A 22,643-nucleotide genomic window follows, 5' to 3' on the forward strand; every position below is an offset into this window, starting at 1 on the left:
ATAAAAAGACAGTGCTACTGATTTCTAAGGTCCCATGATATTTGCGCAAATGTTTATCAAACAATATTTTTGCTAAAAATCCACTAAAATCATGATTACTAGATAAATACACAACAAATTTTACAAAATCCCTACTAAATATAAAAGCTTAACCTGTATTACGTTAATAAATAACAAATATTTGTAACTTTTTAATTGCGCCTTTTTGCAAAATGGTGAAAACTGAACAGACGTAAAAGTGTAAATATCCAAATTTCTCTAAAAATCTGAAGGTTTTCATTGTTCCCATACAGCTTTCAGAATTTGTGAAAGACCCCCCCAAAACCATATATTTTCTGAAAGCATATGACCTCTAGAATAAACAGAAGGTGCTACTGATTTTTTAGACTCCGCTGTATTTGCGCAAATGCTTATCAAACCAATATATTCACAAAAAATACACTAAAACCATTATTAGCATATAAAAACACAGCTAATTTTACAAAATTCCTTCTAAATCCCTACTAAATATAAAAGCTTAACCTGTAAGGAGTTAATAAATAACAAAAAATGTAAATTTTTACATTGCACCTTTTTGCAAAATGGTGAAAATCGAAAGTGCGCAAAAATTGTAAATATCCAAATTATAAATAGTAAATAGCCGATTAGAGCCTGAGGCTCTAATTGGCTTGAAAAAGGTTGGGCACGGGGCACAGAGCATTGCACCCCGAACCCACCCACTTGTGATAATAGCGAATTAATATTTGCTATTGTCTTCTGGCTTCTCCTCCTGGCCAATCAGGATGGATTGGGTTGAGGTCCGGAGCTGAGGAAGCCGTGGAGGGGTGAGTGCGGGGGGGCTGTCACTGTGGAGAGGCTGAGTGAGGGCGGACCTGGGGGGGTTGTTTGCCACTCCCCCCCAAAAAAAAAAGTTTAGCACCAGCCGAAACTGGGTCTTACTATGTTTTTTGTTTTGTTTTTTAATTTTTTTTTTTTACTTTTTACATTTTCTTAGTTACATTTTTTTTTTGTTGGGGGGTGTTTTTGGTGAGATATCAGAGGTCTGAACAGACTCCCATATCTCTTTTTTTGAGACAGAGAAAGGGACTGAAGATAGTCCCTTTCAATGTAGAACTTTACTTGAATGAATAAGGAATATGTATAGAGATTCCTAATTCATTCATAAAATGAGTGTCCGATACATAGTAACACTCGCGTTTACTATGATCATCTGTTAGTGTCAGTGGGCATATAGAAGCGATCAGTAGTGATCGCTGCATGCACCCTCTCTACTACAGGGGGGGGTGGTGTTTGGTTAACACATGTTTACCAAGCACCCCCAAGCCCCAACTTCACCCCCACCCACACTGCTCCCCCCCTCCCCCCACTGTGATCCCCAGCATGACAGCTCCCCGGAGCTCAGTGCAGGGAGAAGATACAAGCGGCAGGAGGGGAAGGAGGGATGCGCTCTCAGCATCTGTCTATCAAAGTACCCGGCCAGGGGCTGTATGTGACGGTGAGCAGCGAGAACATACAGCAATTGAAATGAAAGCTGTTATCGATGTGTTCCCCGTGCTCTGATCATCTGGGCTTCTCTCCTCTTTCTTCCCCTCCGCGATCGCTGGGAGAAGGACTCCCATTCAACCCCGCTTGCCGGCGGTGCTCGCCCCCCCCCCCACTCCCAGGCAACCCTTCCTCGCCAGCCCTCAAATTCCACTTGCAAAATGAGAGCAGGCAAGTGGAATTTTTGAGGGCTGCCTATATACAACATGTCTATGTATACTGTGACATCTGATTGCACTTTCCTTCTTACTCTGGGAATGTGGCTCAAACAGTATTAACTAGTTTTTAGGCTACATATATATATATATATATATGTATATGACTGGAAGACAAAGTACCATTGGAGCTCACTTTGAACTAAAGTAGTGTCTAAGAAAAGAGGATCGTCACCTCCAGAAATTTCAAATTAAATTATGGGCTCCCCTGGATTGGAATGATGCTGTATTGTATCTATTTTATCATCTGCAATACATCTTTAAATCAAGCTAAGTCAATTCCTTTTATTATTATACTTTTTAGTTGTCTGAAACTATTGCACTATAGCTACATATCTGAAGGGCATAAGAACCTGGAAGTAATAAAGTTTAACCCTTTATTAGAAGTAGCTCTATATTGGGAACTTCACAGTTAAGTTTTCTGTAACAGCCTCCCTAATGGGGCCCTCCTCCTATCCCAGGCCCTGGCCTGCTATAGCTACTATTATGCCACTAGTTGAAATGTATTATTCCATTTTGGTCACCTTTAAAGGTATAGTTGTGGATGCACCCTCTGGGAGGCTTACTCGGTAAAGAAGTGTAAAGTTCAAGAAGCGTGTACGCTACATTAATCCATGACGATCAATTTTTAAAAAATTTTGCTTGCTTGAAAAAAATATTTCTAGTGGGTTGCTCTTAGTTAAGCTGCCCATAGATAAATAGAATTTCAAATGAAAGATTTTTCCTGAAAATTTAGTAAGCTTTATACGAAAATTCTCAGAACATTCTCATAACATTCATTTTGCGTTCGAAAGATTTTGTTTGCATTTAACATTTGATTTTGGAATGAATGGAATTTACCAAACGAAAACCACATACATTGTTAAACGGAAAATTTATATCAAATACTTACCGTAATTTTCCTTTCCTGACGGACTCCATGGCAGCCTACGTATGGGTTAATCCCGCCTCTCATACCTCATAGGACCCCACTCCCATAAATTTTCGCTTCTAGACAGAGACCGTGTTCCGTAACTTAGCCTACTCCAGCAAATGGGAGGGAACTCCTGCTGCCATGGAGTCCATCAGGAAAGGAAAATTACGGTAAGTATTTGATATAAATTTTCCGTTTTCCTGACAGACTCCATGGCAGCCTACATATGGGAAATAACTAGCCATACACACCCGGGTGGGTAATTGCTGGATAAAGAAAAAAAGGTTTAATTGGCACCATCAACAGATAATATGTGCAAACCAAAGTTAACCGTAGACAAAGAAGCCGGTTCTACACAATAGTGTGTCATAAAAGTGTTAATTGATGACCATGAGGCCGCTTTACAGATTACATCTGGAGACACATGTCGGGATGCTGCCCACGATGTAGAGACGCTCCTGGTAGAATGAGCGGTTACCGCCCCCGGAGGAGCCAAACCCTTAGACCTGTAAGCCCATTGAATAGCTTGAACGATCCATGCTGCGATGGTTCTAGAGGAAGCCCGTGAACCCTTGTTCTTGCCTTGAAAAAGAACAAACAGATGATCAGACTGGCAAAAAGAAGCTGTGGCTTCTAGGTATTGCTTTAGAATCTGCCCAACATCTAGAGGGTGAACATTAGAGTTCTCAGTAGATCTGAAAGTAGGGAGGACAATCTCCTGATTTTCATGGAAGATGGTTGTTACTTTTGGATTCGATCCTAACATGGGGATCAAGACAACTCGATCTGGGAAGAAGGTAAGAAAAGGTTCTTTGCATCCTAGAGAACCAATCTCGGAAACCCTCTTGGCCGATGTTATGGCCACTAGAAAGACCACTTTGAGAGAAAGCTCCCTAATTGATGATTGATCCATATGCCGTATCTCCTTTTCTGAGAAGAAATCCAGGACGAGAGGAAGATCCCATTTAGAGAATCTTGGTCTTTTCTGAGGCCTAAGCCTTATTGCTCCCTTGAAGAACTGCCTAGTAAGGGGGTGTCTGGCCCATGATACGCCTGTGAAGGCTGAGATTGCCGAAACCTGGACCCGCAAGGAACTCACCGATAGGGACAGATCTAGGCCAGATTGTAGAAACCCAAGAATGTCCTGAATCCTTGGATTACTACAGGAACCATTGGAAGAAATCACATAGTCCACAAACTTCGCCCAAATCCTCTGATAAACTCTGTTGGTGTACGCTCTTCTGGCATTCAACAATGTAGCAATAGCCGTACTTGGGCAACCTAGTGCTTCCAACCTTCTCCTCTCAACCACCAGGCTATCAGATGGAGCTGGGATGGGCAAGGGTGAAGAGACGCTCCCTGCAGCAGGAGATCTGGTCTGGACGGGAGAGGGACCGGTTCTCGGTAACTGAGTTGCATCAGGAGAGGAAACCATGGCCTGTTGGGCCAGAACGGAACAACTGCCAACACCTCGACATCCTCCCACCTGAGCATCGAAAGGAAACGAAGAATGACTGGAACTGGGGGAAAGGCATAAGCCCTGTGGAATTTCCACTGGTCCGTCAGGGCATCCACTCCGAAGGCTTGGGGACAACGACACCACGTGTAATATTTCCCCAGCTTGAAATTGCATGGGGATGCAAACAGATCTACTTCCGGCATCATCCCTAGAGACAGGAGTCAATTGAAAACTTTGGTGTGGAGGGACCACTCGTTGTTGTCCAGGGTGACTCTTGAAAGGAAGTCCGCTTGGACATTTTGAATTCCTGGGAGATAAACAGCGGATAGATTTGTTAAGTTCTTCTGGGCCCAGGACATGATCGGGCTTACTTCCCTCAGTAAGGAGAGACTGCGGGTGCCCCCCTGTCTCTTGATGTATAACACTGCGGTCGTGTTGTCCAGTCTCAGGGGGACTGAGGCTCCTGATATCAGATGGAGGAAAGCTTGAAGGGCACGGAAGGCAGCTCGGAGCTCCAGGACATTTGAGACTATCCCTTGGGATGGGAAGTCCCACCTGCCTTGGGCTATCTCCGTCAGACAGAGAGCGCCCCAACCTCTGTTGCTCGCATCCGTTGTCACTGTAATCCAGGAGACAGGTGCTATGGAATGACAATTGAGGAGGTTTTTCCGTAGCAGCCACCAGGGGAGGCCCTCCCGCATGGAGGTGGTTACCCGCACCAGATGGTCTCGAGACCCTGGATCCCATTGCTGGAGAAACCCCTTCTGAAAGGGCCGCATTTTCCATTGCGCCCACCTCACCATGGGGGCTGTGGCTACCATAGTGCCGATTATTTTGAGACACTGAGAGGCTCTGAGGAGAGTTGCTGACAATGCTAGGCGAATTCTCTCTCGAATTACCGGAATTTTCTCCAAAGGCAGAGAGATGGTGCTCTCCACTGTGTTGAATAGGGCTCCGAGGAATACTAGGGCTTGTGTCGGAACTAGGTGACTTTTCTCTCTGTTCAATAGCCAACCGAACTCTGTCAGAGTAGATATAACTTGATCCCGATGAGACAATATCTGTTCCCTGTCCTGAGACAGTAGGAGTAGGTCGTCTAAAAAATGGTGTAACCGAATGCCTTTGACCCGGATTAGAGCTACCACAGCCAATAAGAGCTTCGAAAACACTCGAGGCGATGTTGTGAGCCCGAATGGGAGACAAGTGAATTGGAGATGCCTCTGGCCTACTGCAAATCGGAGATACCTCTGGAAATCTTTTGCGATCGGGACATGAAAGTAGGCATCTTTCAGGTCTATGGAGACCAGCCAATCTCTTGGTTGTACTGTTTGACGGATTGTCAACAGGGTTTCCATCTTGAATTTTTCCTTCTTGATGAAGGAGTTTAGATGTGTCAGGTCGATTACTGGTCTCCAAGAGCCATTCTTTTTGAGGACCATAAAAAGGGGGGAATAAATTCCAAGAAATCTTTCTTCTGATGGAACTTGAATGGCGGCCCCCTGGGCAATCAGCGAATCTGTATAAGATAGAAGAATTTGTCTTTTTTCTCCTGAGTGCGGAAGGACCGTAGGCACAAACCGGTGAATGGGTGGATTGATGAAAGCCCAAGTGTGACCCGAGGTGACCGTTTTGACGGTCCAGTAATCTTGAATCGAGGCTGCCCAGACGTGCTGATACCGGAGTAAACGAGCCCCTACTTGCACTACCTGGACAGGCGTCGTTTCAAAAGGACTTGGAAGTCTCCCGACCACTTGATGGGGCTGACTTTGAGGATTTTTGGCCTGAAGGCTGGCCTCTCCTCCAGTTTTTCCTAAACTTCCGACCAGGTCTGTAGCGACGAGCATCTCTAGCGTGTTCTGGCTCTTGTCTGAGTCCTTCTTTGGTTAAGGATACGACGGTCCTGGGGTAAGAATCCTGACTTTCCCCCAGTAGCACGGGAGATAGCAGAATCCAGTTTATTTCCAAAGAGTGAGGAGCCTTCGAAAGGAATCCTGCACCAGGCCTGTTTAGAGGCAGGGTCTGCAACCCATGGGCGTAACCAGAGGGCACGTTTTGCTGTAACTGACGAAAGCATGACACGTGCCACAAGACGAATAATGTCGATGGATGCTTCTCCCAGGAAGACCGAAGCCAGCTTCAGCTCATGTACTGGAGAGCTCTTGAATAAGTCCTCAGACACACTTCCTAAAGCTGCACCCACATCATCCGTCCAAGACTCCATAGCTTTCGACAAAGCTGCGAGGGCCAAAGCCGGTTTACAAGCCATCCCCGCCTTGATATAGATACGTTTTAAGTCCGTATCAATCTTCCTCTCCAGACCATCCTTGAAAGAGACGGTATCGTCTAGAGGGAGCGTAACATGTCTCACCAGCCTCATGAGAGCTGCATCGACAAGGGGGGCTGATTCAAGATGTTTTACTTCATCATTCTTGAAAGGATACATCTTTGCAATCTTGGAAATTAAAGAGTTTTTCCTATCAACTTTACCCCATTCATCCGAGATAATTTCACCCAGTTCACCCAGGAAGGGGAAGTTCGGGCGATCCTTCTTAAGGTGTTTAAAGTATTTCCTCTGTTTAGAGGGTGCTTCTACTGGTTCCTCCCATCTCAATGCGTCTTTAACCGCTCTGACCAACTGGGGAACCAGGGAGAAGTCAAAACCTGCACCAGGTTCAATTATCTCTGCTTCGCTGTCCGAGGAACCACTAAAAGAGAGACTATGATGAGATGGGCCCGGAACTTCAGGCTCAGTTTCTTCAGCAACTGGAGCTATAACAGGAGGAGGAATTACTGCCCGGTCAAAATCTGCTTTGTTAAGAGATTCCTGGACCACTTTCCTGACCAGAGCCTCCACTTGCTGTTCCTCAGCTCCTCTTTCCTTCGTGGCTCTCGAATAGCACAACTCACAGAGAGATTTACCCTCTGGGACCTGAGTTTTACATCCCCAGCAAGCTTTCCTCACAGAGCGGCTGGAATGGCGGGGGGAATGATGACTAGATTTAGACCTTGACCCCTCTCTGTGGTGTCTGGAAGATGACCTAGTACATCTAGAACCCGACGTAGACTGGTGATGATGAGACCTAGACTGGTCTTTTTCTTTATGTGCCGATAGCTGTGGTTCAGACCTAGAAGGGCTGAAGGGGGAGAAAAGAATACTTTGTTCCTAAATAATACCCCAAACAATACAGGCAGAATGAAAATAAAAATACTTCATCCTACCTGCGGTGTAAGGGTTGGCCACTAGGGGGCGGTGACACATCCATGGCGACAGAAACAAAGGACTGCAAACACAATCAATAAGAAAAACCAATAACTAACTATGTATACTTTCACTTTCTCTTTCCCCTATTTGGAGAAAGAGACCTAGACACAGGAAGGTACAGCAAAGCTCCTTACCTCAGAAGCCAGAAAGATGGACACAGGGAAGCCGCTGCCTGAGCGAAAGAGCAACCCAAACCATAGCTGTATGTGACAGCTATTTGAATCTGCCGCCTGTGATGACGTCATCGCGGCCACAGCGTCCCTACGCTGTGACCGACGCCTCTCCACGGCGCTCGCGTGCATGCGCAGTCGCCGTCATCACACGTGGACTGCGCAGGCGCGAACCAAGCCTCGATCTCAATCGAGACTTCGCAGCTGCGCAGTCGGAGCGGGGAAGCGGCGGACTGGAACGCAGATGCGTTCCAGCCGCCATGGCCACTAGGAAAAAGCATTTTAGACAGAAACAACACACACAACAGGCTGCCAAAAAAAATCATAAACAGGAGAGCATACATTACCACGGCACCTGACGGGATCCATCCTGGAAATGGGAGCAAAGAGGAGCGCTCACCGCACGACCGGGGTAATAATAAAAGAGGCCTCCCGCTAATAGCTGGGACGATTGGCCAAGTTGCCGCTTCCCAGCCAATGGCCGGTATAATCAGCTCTTCCAGGCATCAGAATGAACCCCGTATGTCCGCCCTGCTAATAGCTGGGGAAGCTGGACTTCAATAAGACACCGCCATCATCAAACACGTGCGAACCACCAGGACTGGATCAACAAGACTTCATAAGGTAAGAGATACACCTTGGTCCTAGGAGGAGGACAAAAAAGGAACACGGTCTCTGTCTAGAAGCGAAAATTTATGGGAGTGGGGTCCTATGAGGTATGAGAGGCAGGATTAACCCATACGTAGGCTGCCATGGAGTCTGTCAGGAAAATACTCTTTCATTTGAGATACATTTTCCATCCTGCTCCTTCAAATTTTATCACTGTGGTCAAAAATAGACATAAATTTGACCCACTAATGATTAGAAAAACTAACTTTCTTAGAACATTCTTTTCCCAAGATTTTTTGTTTGAAATTCTACCGACAGACAGCTTAAGTGCAATCTCTTTATTTCTCAATCACTTTCTTTGAACTGCTTTACTGAATAAAGCTGATTATAGATGGATAGAATTTAAAATGAAATTCTTAGGAAAAGTCTTAGGAAAATTCATAGGAAAATTCTCAGAACATTTGAATGTTGTTCAAAAGAATTTCTTTTGCTTTTAACATTTGATTTTGGAATGAATAGACTTCATAGAACAAGAACCACATACACTGTTATGCCCCGTACACACGATCAGACTTTCTGACAACAAAACCATGGAATTTTGTTCGAAGGATGATGGCTGCAACTTGTCTTGCATACACATGGTCACACAAATGTTGGCCAACAATTACGAACGTAGTGACGTACAAGACGTACGTGATTTCTCCATTACGCTAGTTTTACAAGACTGAGCACTTCCGGCTCATACTTGATTCCGAGCATGCGTGTTTGTACTTTGGACTTTTGTCTGACGGACTTGTGTACACAAGATCGGAAAGTCCGACAACAATCATTTGATGGCGGAAAATTTGAGAACATGCTAGCCAACATTTGTTGGCGGAAAGTCCAACAACAACTGTCCAACGGAGCATACACACGGTCGGACTTACCACCAACAAGCTCACATCCAACATTTCCCGTCGGAAAATCCGATCGGGTGTACGCGGCATTAGAATTTGTTCGTTCAAAAAAAATATTCCAATGTCAGAAGAAAAAGGGGTTTTATTGTAAGACATTTAATTCCCTTTTTAAGATGTCTCATTCCTGGTATCCACACAAATCCTGTTACTCCAAAACTGAAGCAGTATCTTCCTGAAGCCACGTGTTTGCACTATTAGAAAGGACTGAGACTGGGCAAGCTTATAGGGTAAGCATGGGCACACCCTAATCACCCACTGCGTGTTTGTGTATTTGCATCCCTGCTGTCTCCCGAGAGCTGCTTTGAAATGCTGCAAGAGACAGTTTCACATTGAGCATTCTTCACATTCTTAAGCAGCTCAATCATTGGCTGATGTTTGATAGCTGATAGAAAGGGGGCGGAGCCACATACACGGAGCGGCCCGCCCAGCTCCTATCCCGTTGGCTGGTGTTTAATAGCTGTTCTGTTCCGCCCAGCCCCGACATCACCGCTGGATTTTGACAGCTGGTCTCTGAATGCAGTTACATTACATGACAGTGGCACGCACTGAGTGGCTCTTACAAGCCTCCCTGACTGCTCTACTGTGAAACTCTCCCTCTCCTCTATCAGCACCAATCAGTGCTGCCTATCAGTGCCACCCATCAGTGCCAATCAGTGCCACCTGTCAGTGTCAATTAGTGCCACCTGTCAGTGCCAATCAGTGCTGCCAATCAGTGCCAACCAATGCCACGTATCAGTGCCCACCAGTGCCACCTGTCAGGGCCAATCAGTGCCAACCAATGCCACCTATCAGTGCCAATTAGTGCCCCCTGACAGTGCCAATCGGTGCCAACCAATGCCACCTATCAATGCCAATCAGTGCCACCTGTCAGTGTCAATCAGTGCCGCCTGTCAGTGCCAATCAGTGCTGCCAATCAGTGCCAAACAACGCCACCTATCAGTGTCCATCAGTGCTTCCAATCAGTGCCCATCAGCGCTGCCTATCAGTGCCACCTATCAGTGCCAACCAATGCCACCTATCAGTGCCTATCAGTGCCCATCATTGCTCCCTATCAGTGCCAACCAATGCCACCAATGCCACATGCTGATCTTTAGTATAATAGGTAATCACCTCACTACGATTTACAATAAACTACTGGAGGTAAAATAAAAAAGTGTCACTAAAAGGTTTGCTGCTAAGCACTATTATGTGTTCCCACACCACAAAAAAAAAGTGTAACGCTAACTTACTGATCAATAATCGTGGAACCCTCTGATGTATGTAAATCTCAATAAACGTCAATATTACCACACCAGTCTATGTGATATGAAAGGTCACATATAATACACATCAAAATGAAAAAAGACATACAAAATGAAACTTAGCAGGGGTGGTGGAAACCCCTCCTATAGATATTTGCCATACAGATTAACTTCAAGTGCAATAATTCCAACTGATATGTGATTTCACATGTATAACACATCAAGATGAGAATAAGACATACATTTTTTTTAAACTTAGCAGGGATGGTGGAAACCCCTGTACAGATAATTCCAATACAAATTAACTTTAAGTGCAACAACTTTTTAGTTGGGAGGTTCACACTATTAATTTTTTGGATTGTTATACTTAATTCTATATGTTTTAGTTACTATTATAAAGTGAATTTTTGCACTTGAAGTACATTTTCCACCACCCTTGCCAAGTCCATGTTTTTATGGACATTGCTTTGTGCACTGGTACTCAGTCATGTTGGAAGAGGAAGGGGCCATCCCGAAACTGTTCCCACAAAGTTGGAAGCATGAAATTGTCCAAAATGTCTTGGTATGCTGACGCCCTTAGAGTTCCCTTCACTGGAACTAAGGGGCCAAGCCCAACCCCTGAAAAACAACCCTACACCATAATCCCCTCTCCACCAAATGATTTGGACCAGTACACAATGCAAGATCCATAAAGAAATGAATGAGTGAGTTTGGGGCGGAGGAACCTGACTGGCCTTCACATTAGAGTGAAGACTGTGAGCCAGGCCTTCTCGTCCAACATCAGTGTCTGACATCACAAATGCGCTTCTGGAAGAATGGTCCAACATTCCCATAGACACACTCCTAAACCTTGTGGACAGCCTTCCCAGAAAAAGTTGAAGCTGCAAAGGGTGGGCCAACTCAATATTGAACCCTACGGACTAAGACTGGGATGCCATTAAAGTTCATGTGCATGTAAAAGCAGGCGTCCCGATACTTTTGGTAATTTAGAGTAAATATATATAATATATATATATACACACATGTGTGTTTGAGCTTTGGGGTGCACACCCTAATGCAATAGGCTGTGCACACCTATGAGGGTAAGTGAATGAAAAGCTACCATTTGAGAGAGTATGTTACCTACAAATATATTTTTTATTCATCTGAACTGTGCTTTACAGTAAACAGCTTCACAATGATATACCATCACTGTACAGAACAAGGGTGACCACAAAGGTGAAATCTCTAAGTTAAATGGGCAATTTTATAGCTGATGCAATACTTGCTCTTTCCTGAAAGCAATAGCTGCTATTTCAGTTTAGGCCATAATTAAATATTATGTCAGGAACAAAAGTGTCACCAAAACAGGAACACGGTCTTTTCACTCTGATAAACAATCTTTTTATTTCGGCAATGGCAGAAACATATACACGTAGATCTTTTGCTAGCTCTCTTAATGTGGCTCAACAGTTATAAAGTATACAGTCCATCCCAAAAACACCATTTTATTTTTTGAATTTTTCCATTTATGCGGGCCCACCATAAGTGACACTTTTAACAGCCTGATATTATTTTAATTACATTAAATTTACTAAAGTAGTAGGCAATGGTCATTGTCTTAGTTAAAATGCACTAAGCTTAGTGAATAAAGAAAATATATGTTCGCTTTGAATATCTAGTCATGTCCATGAAACTAAGCTAGGTGTTTTGATGTTTTTATATTTCAATATATATATATATATTATTGAAAGAATAACAAAGTTCAGAATAACCAGACACATAGACAGATTGGTGTCAATTTTTCAGATCGTCACATAACAATACAGAGAAATAAAAGGTATGGCCATAATATTTATCCATCATCTATCACAATAACAGAACGTAACGGCTGTGGTATGTATCCAAAAACTGATGGGGTTTAACAGTAATTTCCCTGCTATGATCCGGAGTACTGTATCCCTGTTTACTTCATCCCTGTATGAAGGGATGATAGAGATCCAGAGTCCCGGGAAGTCCTGGTTGCGATCTCCGGCACAATCTCAGGACTCATGGTCGTATGAGGCCTCATACGTGATCATCTGTATTGTGTATAGTTTCTGGAAATAAAAAACAAGTAAAAAGGAGAAGAGAGAAGAGAGGGAGAAACAAAGGAAAAGAGGGAGATGAGGAGAGAGAGGGTCGTCCTGGAGTTCACTACGGAGTCGAAATGTAGTCGATCCACGGGTCCCATATCTTATTACATTTCTTGGTTTTATTACAAAGAATATGGGTGAGTTTATCTTTGATCGTAATCCAATTGAGTTTATTTTTAATCTGATCAAGAGGAATTATCGACTGTTTCCAGTGTCTTGTGATTGTGATTCTCGCCGCCAGCAATATATAATCAATTTTACTGATTTTTTGGGTGTTTCTTCAGGTAAATTGTGAAATAGAGCGGCTTCTGGAGATCTGCGAATGTTTACCCCCTTTACTGAGTTGATTAAATTGAAAATCCGAATCCAAAATCTAGTTACGAGGGGGCATTGCCACCAGTCCCCAACTATCCACATCGTCAGAAGCAGTTTGGTGAAGTAGAAGGATGCATCTTAGCTACCCTAGTGGGTACCAAGTACCAACGTAAGAGTGTTTTATAGTTGGCCTCTATAAGAGTGGTATTAATGGAATTTTTGGATGTTTTGATGTCTTTAATGTTGCCCATGATTTCTCAGAAGCAGATTTTTCTAAATGTTGTCAAAATATGTTATTAAAATTTTATTAAAGTTTTATTTATTTAAATATTCTTTTATATCAACTCTAATTAAAATGACTGTTCTTTTAAAATGGTGCGCTTTCTCAGATAAAAATATGCTTTATCACTGGACAATGTATACAGTACTCAACAGCCTTCATGACATCTGCAGCCAACTAGACCATTTTGTTAGCCATTTACTTTTACCAAAGAAAGCACATCTCTGCTCGTGCATTTCCCTGACAACTCCCCCTCTTCTGTAATGCCATCTCCTTGAAGGCAACAGCATCCCCTCTTCATGTCATACACATCAGAACATAATGCACATGTTTTCAGATCACTGAATCTGTTGACTAAATGTAATGCCAAGATTTTCATATCAGGACCAGTTGGACGGGGTAGAAACATACTTCTGCCAAGTGTAAGCCTTCTTAAATCACTGCATTCAGCACTACTTTACTACTTAGATGCAGTGAGCTTGTTAGCTTCAAGATTATATGTTGAGGAGTTTCAGGTCATTAAAATATTGATCTTCTGTTAAGTTTCAAAGAATTGAGGTGAGGAAGATACAAAGAAAAGATTACTTCTGCACCTTTTTATTTATTTCAGGTACTTATATAGCACTGTCAATTTTCACAGCGCTTTACATATATATTGCATATTCACATCAGTCTCTACCCTCAAGAAGCTTACAATCTAAGGACCCTAAACTCACATTCACATACTAGGGCCAATTTATATAGGAGCCAAATAACCTATCAGCATGTCTTTGGAGTGTGGGAGGAAACCCACGCAGGCACAGGGAGAACATGCAAACTCCAGGCAGGTAGTGCCGTGGTTGGTATGTGAACCGATGACCCTAGTGCTGCTAGGCGAAAGTGCTAACCACTTAGCCACTGTGCTGTCCTACCTTGCAACATTAGCCAAAGTAACAATTAACAAATTTATTGAAAAAGATTTTCCCAACTCAGCTAGCTTCAAAGGCCTTAGGATAGTTATACAGAAGCCATAGCACACAAAATTGCTTTTAGTCAACACTGCGAAAGACTAGCCTATCAACAGTAAAAGGGCTGAGTGGGTTTGTTTGCCCTCTGCCACCCCAGGGAAAGATTTCCCTTCACTGCATGTCTTAATTGCTGCTGCTGGCATAGTTCAAATCTTTTCAGTGGGGTCACAGGCAGCTATATAAATTTGAGAATGTTCCAACCCTTCTCTACTCTCTCCAAAATGAAAACAAAAAAAGCCTGGATATTTACTTTAAGGTCAAACTAAACCCTCCTTTTCTTTAGAGCCAAGTAAGCTGGCATCTTAGCCTCTGTTTGATCTGCAGTTGCCATGGTGCTGCACATGTGATCAGTTATGACACCAGCCATTTGATGGCTTGATAGTTCAGTTGAGAGCACAACCAGCTATGATGGTTATCAATAACAGCCTGCCATTAATGTAACTGTTTTGGGCAACAGTTAAATTGATGGATTTAGTCCCCCCTCTTAATTGTCACCAGAATAAGTGTCCTCATTGGAATATTTCCTTTCTATTCCTGTGGTGGTGACAACTTAAATGTTTGGGCTCCAGAGATCATTAGAAAAAATGGAGAGGGTGAATCTCTACAGTGGGGACACACAGCAATAAAAACCTGACAGGCATTCTAAACTCTCATTACACTATCCAATACTAAAAATGATAATTTTGGCTTTGGATACACCAACGCGCACGTAACAGAAAGTCACCTAAGTAGGAAAGAAATGTAGAAAAGTTTAATTGGCATATTTTGAAAATAAATTGTTTGTGTAACCATATTACATAGTTAGACTGATTAAAAAAAGACACAAGTCCATCTAGTTCAACTAATAAAAAGGAACCATTTTCCTGACACCATTATATGTGAGAGCTTACATTTTACATTTATGCTACCCTTCATATTCAATAAACATACTACACTAGTATTTTTCTCTGGGCTTTTGTTTTTGGTGAATATATATCGGCAATGAAGCTTATGAATTTACTGGATCCGGTTTTCCAACATTCTGGGTTATACCTTTAACGCTTGTAGGCTGCTTTCTGGCTGAGTGAGTCTGGTGAGTGAGGTGTGTGGCTACACGTAGTGGATCACATTGTTTTTAAGAAGAATTACTTACCTAGCATTACTTATATTATCACAGTGGTTGAGGACATCTACTTATATAATGGACGTCACACTTTCCATGAACATTTGCATATAATATGGACACTGTGTGGACATTGCTTGATTGCTGACACTTTCACACGTTTTGGTATTTGTGCAATTTATAGGGCTAGCACCTACCTTTATTATTTTTTAGGTCTAATATACTGATATCTTCTCCAGTACATCACCCCTACAACCTCTCCCTCTTTTCCTGGGACACCAAACTGTGTACTCTACTGTCCAGAGCTCTCACTGGCCATACAACCTCCATAGCATGATATTATAAGAACCTGAGCTTTCCCTCCCATCCCCCATACAACATATTTAACAACCCTCATCGTACTACACACCACATCTAACAACTACTACACACCATATCTAACAACCATCTTCCCACAGCTTCCATCACTCACCAATGTAGCAATACCTTCTCTCACTGCACAGCACACGGGCCCATGCTCTGCTTCCACCACATGGTACATGTAACAATACCCCTCCCTCAAGCTCCCACCACATGTAACAAGCCTCAGCTTCCACCACACAGAATGTGTGACAACACCCCCTCCCCGACTACAGAAAAAAAGCACAGGCAAGGACCTTGTGTCAGGTTTAAACAAGACATTAAAGCTTTAAAGTGGGACTCCACAATAACTAAAAAAGACACCCCCATCTTCTACGTCCTCCCAGACACTAATGAGACAATATAGGAAACCATGACAGCTTCTCTGGCTTGACTGTAGACAAAGTGAAAAGTGTGGATAAGCAGCAGGAATGGGAGGCTTGACATTACACGATGGACCAGAGCTGGAGACAGGATTCATCTACATCCTTGAATAAACCTTGTGACAAAAGAATTCTGCAAAGAAAGGTAGGTGCCATATGTTCTCACAATGCAGCGTACATAGGACACAAAATAAATTGACAATATGTGTATATTTTAAATTTATATTTTATGTGTATATTTTAGATAAATAAAAATTAAACCCTTATGGTTTATCTACAAAATATACTGTATATACTATACTTTTTCTCTAAGTAGATAGTTTTAAGAAGACTGGCATGCAAAAAAAAACCCTTGTTGATATGAACTTATCAACTATGAGCAGGTACAGTATGTTCACTAAGGGCTAGCTGACGGATTAGGGCCTGGGTTCACAGGCTTTTTTTTGCTTCAAACATGGTTTTGCATTCCCATACAAGTCTATGAGAGTGCAAAATCTGCTTCAAGCAGGTCAATAGAAGGTCAAATGCAAGTCAAATGCATCTTAGAAGCATCAAGGAGGCTTGAAATAGCAATCTGGCAGATGGGCTGGTGTGGCTTGAGGTTCCATGGGCTGCACAGCCTACATTAACGCTAAAGCCAAATCTCACTTTTGGCTCATTATATGGCATTATACATAATATCAGACTACACAGTCAACTGAGGATATTCTGTAATAAATATGCTGCGCTTTAGGAATGCATAGCATTGACCTGGACTTTTTTTTTTTATTCCATGGTTATCCTGCACTTGAGGATGGATTACCTAGATCAAGCAATTTATCTGGTAGTAGACTTAGATTAACAGAGGTGCACTGGAGAGACGAGAGTTCTTGTTTGTCACCTAATATTACACATAAAGAAAATAAATATAGGACATAACATAAAACTGCAGACATGGTCTAATAAACATTACAAAATGAAAGTAATAGTATCTCTTTAAGACATGTGTTTAAATAATATTACCCTTCTTAATACAGTGCTTCCAAAATCATAAATGTCAAGTTTCCCCAAGCGGTGGGAAAAGTGAAAGCCTTGGAAGGAAAAAAATATAAAATATTCTATTTCATTTTTATAGACCCTTTCTAAAATTATATGAGGCAAGGCAGGAGCAGAAAGAAACGAGAGTGGATAAAATGTATTTTATTGCAAGTTTTTGCTTCCTAGTCTATAAATCATACAACTTCCATAAAATTCATTGTCAGCAATACATAGAAAATCACAGTATACCTGCTGGCTCTATTTACACACATGGATGAAGAATGCCTGAGACTTGCACCTATAGCAAGCAGACAAGATAGTCAGCGATGGAATGGGAGAATCACATATAGAGAGTACAGACAAAGTTTAAGTTTTCATTTGCCACTGGAGCACAGGAGCTTGTGAAACACCACATTCTTTTTATTTTTTTTTTGCTGTATTAAAAAGTCGATGAAGGTAGAGAAGACAAACCAGCACATATAGTAGAGCTTAAGTGCAAGTTAGAAATCCTTGTTAAAATACCACCACTTAAAAGCGGAGGTGCCACAGACACATATATATTACAGCCATTAAGTTACTCCTCTGTAAGTGCTCGATCCAGAGTCTTTTTCTTTACCTGATTTCCTTTATAAACTACTCTCAGAGGCAGTCAAAAATAGTTTAATTTACTTTACTTTTCATTTATTTTTTATTTATTTATTTTTTGCAGCACCATTAAATGCTCTCTTATTTTTCTTTTTGGAATATCTCTGATACTGGCACTAAATTTTTTTTCTTTAAATAAAAGAATTACTCAGTATTTTAGATGTATATATAAATTCAGTATGTTAAAATTGTTTTTTTAATCTTCTAAAATTTTTAACTTAAAAATATATAGTATATATCCACAATGGCTGTATGTTCGGCACTCACCACTATTGTTCATCTATTCCATCTCGTATCTGATGATCAATGAATTAAACACAGAACACCCCAGCAGCCCTCCACCCCCACCCTCCCACTATAATGGGCAGTTCAAGAAATGTACTGCTCTCTCCCTGTGTGAACAGACTTTGTTACAGGATAACCAAAGGCAGTATGCATTTTAAATTACAATACTGATATCAATATGTTTGCAAATGAATACAGGTTCCTATGAACAAATACTCTATGGTGTGGAGGCAATACTCTGAAGTCTGAATCAATAATCATCACATGGTACATTCCATCGATTAAGAGCTTAATAAAGTGATTCACAATGGACAGTTAATTATTTAACACGGGCTGTTCAGGTGATGCTACCATGAACAACAGGATGGTAGAAAACAGAATCGCTACAAAGGAGACTGACATAATAAGGATCTTAGGTGTAATTTTCTGTCTGAATGAAAAGAAGCACTAGAAAACTATTACAGAAAACAAACAATTGGTCTTTTGGCTGCTTCATCTAGTCTTTGTGACAAAGGGGGCATAAATACCAATCTTGGTCCCTCAATAGATGCACCTCACATATCCACAAAAATATTTCACATGAAATGAATCTGAAACATTTGGAGGAAAATTGGGATGGACTATGACAGGAGAATGGAAGGAAGTGTCAGATGGAAACAGTCAGGGTGAACCGGATCCCGTTACACGCATATTGGAAAAAAATCTCCACAATTATTTTGCTCTACTGGTGCAAAAGCAAGAAACATACTAAGAATACAAAATAAAAAGACTATACATTTGGTCTGAAAATGTAAAAAGAAAGTTACTGGAAAGCTCCAAACTCCAGCAAACCCACGTTCGAAGTCTACAAGTAAATCAGCAATTTTCCACCCTCAGAAAAAAAAAGATCGTTCACAACGTTCGTGTGAGGGGAGTTCCATTAGCTGGTTTCTTTTCCATATGCATGCCACTCAAATATTCCACGTATCCTGATGTCAGACAGTTTCTTCATCTACTTCTGCTTGTCCACCTTTATGCTGATTTTATTCCAATCACCATAAAATAGCTACAAGACAATGATAGTCCAAAACAGAAGAAAACCAAGGCTGGAGTGTGGGACCCTGAGGCTTAGGCCCGAATTATTGCTGGTGAAGATAGGCTCTGGAGATTCATATAGAGAATCGTCTAGGAAAACAAAAAGAGAGTATAAATGTGAGTTATTTAGGTTGCTGACAGATTGGTTCATAAAAACAAATTATTTAGAACTACAGGGTGGTGGAACAAATACTAGAAGTTGGTAAATATTGCAAAGGACATTCAAAACAGGAAAACTGAATTTTTAACATTTGGGTCCCTTAAACATATTTTTTTTTTACAGTTTTATAACATTTACTCTTATATTTTAAACAGTCTGCCATACATAAAAAAAACAAAACCGACCTGCTGTGCAAAATTAGTGGTTTATTTTGGTGCTATGCACTCTGCGTGACAAAGTGAGTATTTATTAAAGGATGGGAAGCAGAATGGGGTTAAAGCTAGGACACACTTAATACAATTTTTCTGAATTTTCTCATTTTGATTTACCAACAGTTATGTGCAGGTGCAGCTTAGCTTACAGTGCCATAGGCTTCTGTGCATACGCAGGAGTGACATCATCCCACACTGGCCAATGAAGCAGCCCAGAGACCAGCACTCAGAAAAAGATGTCAGCAACAGAGAGGGAAAGCTGGATAGGGGATTATTCACTCTTTAGTTCTGCTTCAACAGTTAAAGTGGAATGCCCACTAAATTACTAACAAAATTTAAAACTACTCCCACACCCTTTCTAACTTCTATTCTAACTACCTTGAAGAAGCTCCCAGCAGCGGCTTCAGGGGAGAGGAGGGACAGCCAACAACAGATGCCTCATAGTAAGCCTATGGGTAATATCACCATTCAGGCATTGCAGCTATTGTTCTCTGTGACTGGACCAGAGCACTTTGAGAATAGGTAAGTATAAGTATCTTCTTTCTACAAGGTAGTTAGTATAGGAATTAGAAGGGGGTGGGAGTAGATTTAAGCTTAGTATTAGCCTGGAATTCCACTTTAAAGTTGTGTCCAAAAAAAGGCAGGCACAGGGCAAAGGACTAGTCACCTTTACTTGTTTAATATGCTTAATTTTGCACTCTGCTCTTGTGTGGAGGCAGCCATCTTCATACAGGACACAGGGCCTTGCCACCTTATGTGAGTGCTGCCCCCAGATGACTGGTGGTGGAATATTCAAGAAGCTGCGGGAGTGGTGTGGTGCAGAAACCACAGATCAACAGGATAAATGTAGCAAAAGCAGATCCTTGCACTGCAGGTCCTCATGTACAGCTTTTTCTCAAGTGAGCAGAAGCGCAGTAGTGACATCACTATGTGTTCTTTCAAATGTTGTAAAACTAACTGTCATAGGCAGCAGTGCCTTAGATGATTTCACCTTCCAGATATAGAGATACATAATGAGACCTATGCCGTGTACACACGGTCGGACTTTTCAGCTACAAAAGTCCGGCAGCCCATCCAACGGACTTTCAACAGACTTTCGGCGGACTTTCAACAGACTTTCTAACGACCGGACTTGCCTACACACGATCACACCAAAGTCCGATGGATTCGTACGTAAGACGTACACCGGACTAAAATAAGGAAGTTGATAGCCAGTAGCCAATAGCTACCCTAGCGTGGGTTTTTGTCCGTCGGACTAGCATACAGACGAGCGGATTTCTGGGTTCGGCGGAGTTACGACGTAAAGATTTGAAGCATGTTCCAAATCTAAAGTCCATCAGATTTGCGATTGGAAAAGTCCGCTGAAGGTCCGGTGAAGCCCACACACGATCGAATTGTCTGCCGGATTTGGTCCGTCGGTGTCCGTCGGACAAGTCCGGTCGAAAAGTCCGACCGTGTGTACGTGGCATTAAGATATAGAAAGTGCACTGCTATTTTTCAGGAGGATTTAAGACGAAAGATAAAACTTTGAGTGTACTGCTTAAGCACAATTAAATCTCTAGATGTTTCCTATAAGATAGCATATCTTGAGTTTAGAGCCAATCTAATTGTTAATATCTTAATCTCCCATATCTGTTTATCCCCTACGGACAGAATTTTTTTAATTCTTTATTTAGCAATTCTGATAATATTGAAAATGTGGCATCAATACAATTTAATACAAGGATGAACAAATTCTGAATGGTTGGTCCATAAAGGGTACATATTAGGGAGAATCTTAAGGAGATGAGAGTATTACCTGTCACAGAATTAAAATCCTAGTAAAAAGTCTGTCATAAATACATACTAGTCTAGTGATAGGTTCCTAACTGTGGTACCGCAAGGTGTTTCACATAACAATAAAACAAAGCTTTTGGTTAGATGCAGGAAGTAGGAGAAAGAGGTCTTAAGCTATTGTTGTCATAAGGATTGTGTCAAATCATTGTTATCATTTGAAGAGACTGAAAATATGTAGCTGTTGGGGTGAATATTTTCAACTCACTCTATAACAAGTGAGCGGGATGCATCTGAGTATGCAAACTAGTGCCAGTAAAACCAGGTTTTCTAGTGAATTTACCCTCAGTGAGGAAGGGAATAGAGTAGGCCCTTTCATGTCTGAGGCCTTCAAACACCAAAAAGATACTGGCTAGGGAGTTTTCTGCTTCCATTATAAGGGAATGCAAATTCTAGCCACCTTTATAAGGTAAATGAGTAAGACTCTCTTGTACACGCATTGTGATAGATGGTTGGAATGGATTAGGAATGCCGTTTGGTTATATTCCAGATCTATTTTGATGAGGTTAACGACACAGGTACCCCCCCACACACACACACACACCTACCTTTGTCTATGCACAAATTATTTTAAATACTGTAGGATTATGAAATACAGCAGAAAAGGTGGGAAGAGTGAGATTACCTGGGCCAGACAAAGAGGAAGAAGGACGAGAAAAAGCCAATGGAGGCAGAATCTCCCAGTCTCCCAGCAGCAAGACAAAATTCTGACTTTTTAAAAATTATTAAGGATAAGAAAGTAATATATATTGTTTTTTTTAGGACAAACAAGACTTTCTATTGGTGATATAGTCTTGCAAACATTTTTTTTATTTGTTATGCAATCCATAGACAAAAAAACAACATTTAAAAAGCCCCTTTTTTCTAATTAGTTATTGCTGGTTTAAAAAGATAAAAAATAAAAGAAAAATTTATATACTTTGTCCTGTTTAATATACAAAAATTACAATTCTAGAACAAACTATTGCAAACTTTGAAACTAAATAAAGGTATTAAACTACTAAAATTACAATTCTGGAACAAGCCATTGCAAAGTTTGAAATTAGTAGTTTTTTAAAAAATTTGCATGTTTTTTAACGTGGCACTAAAAAAACAATAAACAAAAAAAACAGAACACAAAAAAAGGTTAATATTAGTAGTTAGGAAAATAGAAATAAAAAAATCAGGAAACTAATAGCTAAGGGGAAAAGAATAAGAAAAAGTAAATCAGGGCTATTTAGGCTTAATAATAAGTTAGTAGGGGTTAAACAGGAACAAATTTTACAAAACAAAACTTTTTTTTTTTTACTTGTCAGGTTGCTTTAGGCTGGGTTCACACTAGTGCGAATTGGATGCAGCGATTGTGACCGGCTCTCTATGGAGCCGGTTCTATGGAGCCGGTTCCAATTTGCACAGGAATGCTGCGTGTCTTTTGGTTCGTTTCAGTTCCGAATTCAGACAAAAATTTGGG

The 22,643-nt window shown here is 41.4% G+C and overlaps 1 protein-coding gene across 1 annotated transcript in view; it reads right to left on the bottom strand.

Moving 5' to 3' along the window:
• Nucleotides 1-17,080: 17,080 nt before the first annotated feature.
• Nucleotides 17,081-22,643, bottom strand: part of EFNA2 (ephrin A2) — a 461,529-nt gene continuing 455,966 nt past the window's right edge. Inside the window, exon 4 of the mRNA XM_073596928.1 lies at nucleotides 17,081-19,078. Coding sequence (XP_073453029.1) covers nucleotides 18,960-19,078 — 119 coding nt within the window. The 3' untranslated portion in view covers nucleotides 17,081-18,959. The remainder of the gene's footprint in view (nucleotides 19,079-22,643) is intronic.

Source organism: Aquarana catesbeiana, linkage group LG01, assembly GCF_042186555.1.
Source record: "Aquarana catesbeiana isolate 2022-GZ linkage group LG01, ASM4218655v1, whole genome shotgun sequence".
Classification (NCBI taxonomy): domain Eukaryota; kingdom Metazoa; phylum Chordata; class Amphibia; order Anura; family Ranidae; genus Aquarana; species Aquarana catesbeiana.